The 1,310-nt window shown below is 49.0% G+C and overlaps 1 protein-coding gene across 1 annotated transcript in view; it reads right to left on the bottom strand.

Moving 5' to 3' along the window:
- Nucleotides 1–202: 202 nt before the first annotated feature.
- The window catches only part of LOC102436240 (carcinoembryonic antigen-related cell adhesion molecule 21-like), a 43,563-nt gene continuing 42,455 nt past the window's right edge, over nucleotides 203–1,310 (bottom strand). The window contains exon 3 of the mRNA XM_023748421.1: nucleotides 203–603. Coding sequence (XP_023604189.1) covers nucleotides 317–603 — 287 coding nt within the window. The 3' untranslated portion in view covers nucleotides 203–316. The remainder of the gene's footprint in view (nucleotides 604–1,310) is intronic.

Raw genomic sequence — 1,310 nt, 5'->3', positions numbered from 1 at the left:
TCCTGACTGAGCATGACCCTGTCTGAGGGATTTAACTCATTAACGTCACAAGAATTATCCTAACATGGTGTTTAGGTCCAGCTGTTTTATTCCAGTTTAGAGATGAGGAAACTGAGGCTCAGGTGGGTGAGAGCCTTCCCTGTGGTCAGACAGCTTATTCTCATAGAACCGAGACAATGATGAGATTAGTCTAATACTGGGGTCCGTACCCATGTGCTCTATAGGCTCTGAAGGAGGCTCCCACCTCCTCAAGGCTTTCATCCATATCACCCCCTGCCCGTGAAATATACAAAGAGCAAGTGAGAGAGGTGGAGAGTCACTTACATTGCACATCCAACCTGAGGGGCTCACTTTTGCTGCAACTGACGGGGTTGAAGACCTCACACTGATAATCCCCAGCGTCCTCCCTCCTGACGGGGTCTATGGTGAGGGTGCTGTTGCCCTGGGACAGCTTCATCCTGTCCGTGAGCAGGAGACTCTGGTTCTTGAAGAGCCACCAGATGGAGATCCCCTTGTCATTTGTGAGGCAGGTCAGGACCACGGCGTCCTTATGCTCTGTGACTGTGGCATTGCTGGCTCGGATGGAGGGTTTCCCCACGGGCTCTGTGGAGAACAGAGGAGGTGCCTAAATGAGAGTGGGCTCCTTCCTCAGAGATGTCAGCCAATCACAGGCCACAGCGATCTCTGTAAAGGTCACCAGAGGAGGACTCGGACCTGTGCAGGGTGAGGATCTTTGTTCAGGTGACAGTCTGTAAGGAGAGGGCTATACCTCCGCTCTGCCCTTCAGATCACCTCAGGATGACCCCTGACCTGTCTTCCTGATTATCTGAGGTATTAGCACCGGGGGCCTTATAGCGTGTGTTCAGCATCTTCATCACCAGGTGGCATTTTCCACCCATTGACTTTTGTGTGACTCTTTCCCTGACCATTCTCTAATTTTCTAAATACTCACACCCCCTTTTTAGTATAGTGGCTATTCGTAGAGATGGGAAGGCATTTCCCTTTTGTTAAATAATTTATTAGAGAATATAGCCCAGCCAGTCTTTATGGCCTTAGGACCTGGAGAAGTTTCAATCTAAAGGATTTCTCAGTGTGAATAGGACTTTCACTTCTTGGCCTGTGGATTGAATATCAGGGAGAAGGAAGTCCCTAGAGAGAAGTAGTCAGTTTTAACATCAGGATGGTACTCTGAGTGTCTTCAGTAACTACACACAAGTGTGACCTGCTCCTACTGTCCCATGAACTACTACCATGTCAGAAAGCACGAGCATTCATGCAGTCTGAAGGATGTTCAATAGGTCGTGTCACAG

This window comes from Myotis lucifugus, unplaced genomic scaffold, assembly GCF_000147115.1.
Source record: "Myotis lucifugus unplaced genomic scaffold, Myoluc2.0 scaffold_1381, whole genome shotgun sequence".
Classification (NCBI taxonomy): domain Eukaryota; kingdom Metazoa; phylum Chordata; class Mammalia; order Chiroptera; family Vespertilionidae; genus Myotis; species Myotis lucifugus.
The sequence above is the reverse complement of the archived record's forward strand: the minus strand, read 5'-3'. Positions and strand labels throughout refer to the sequence as shown.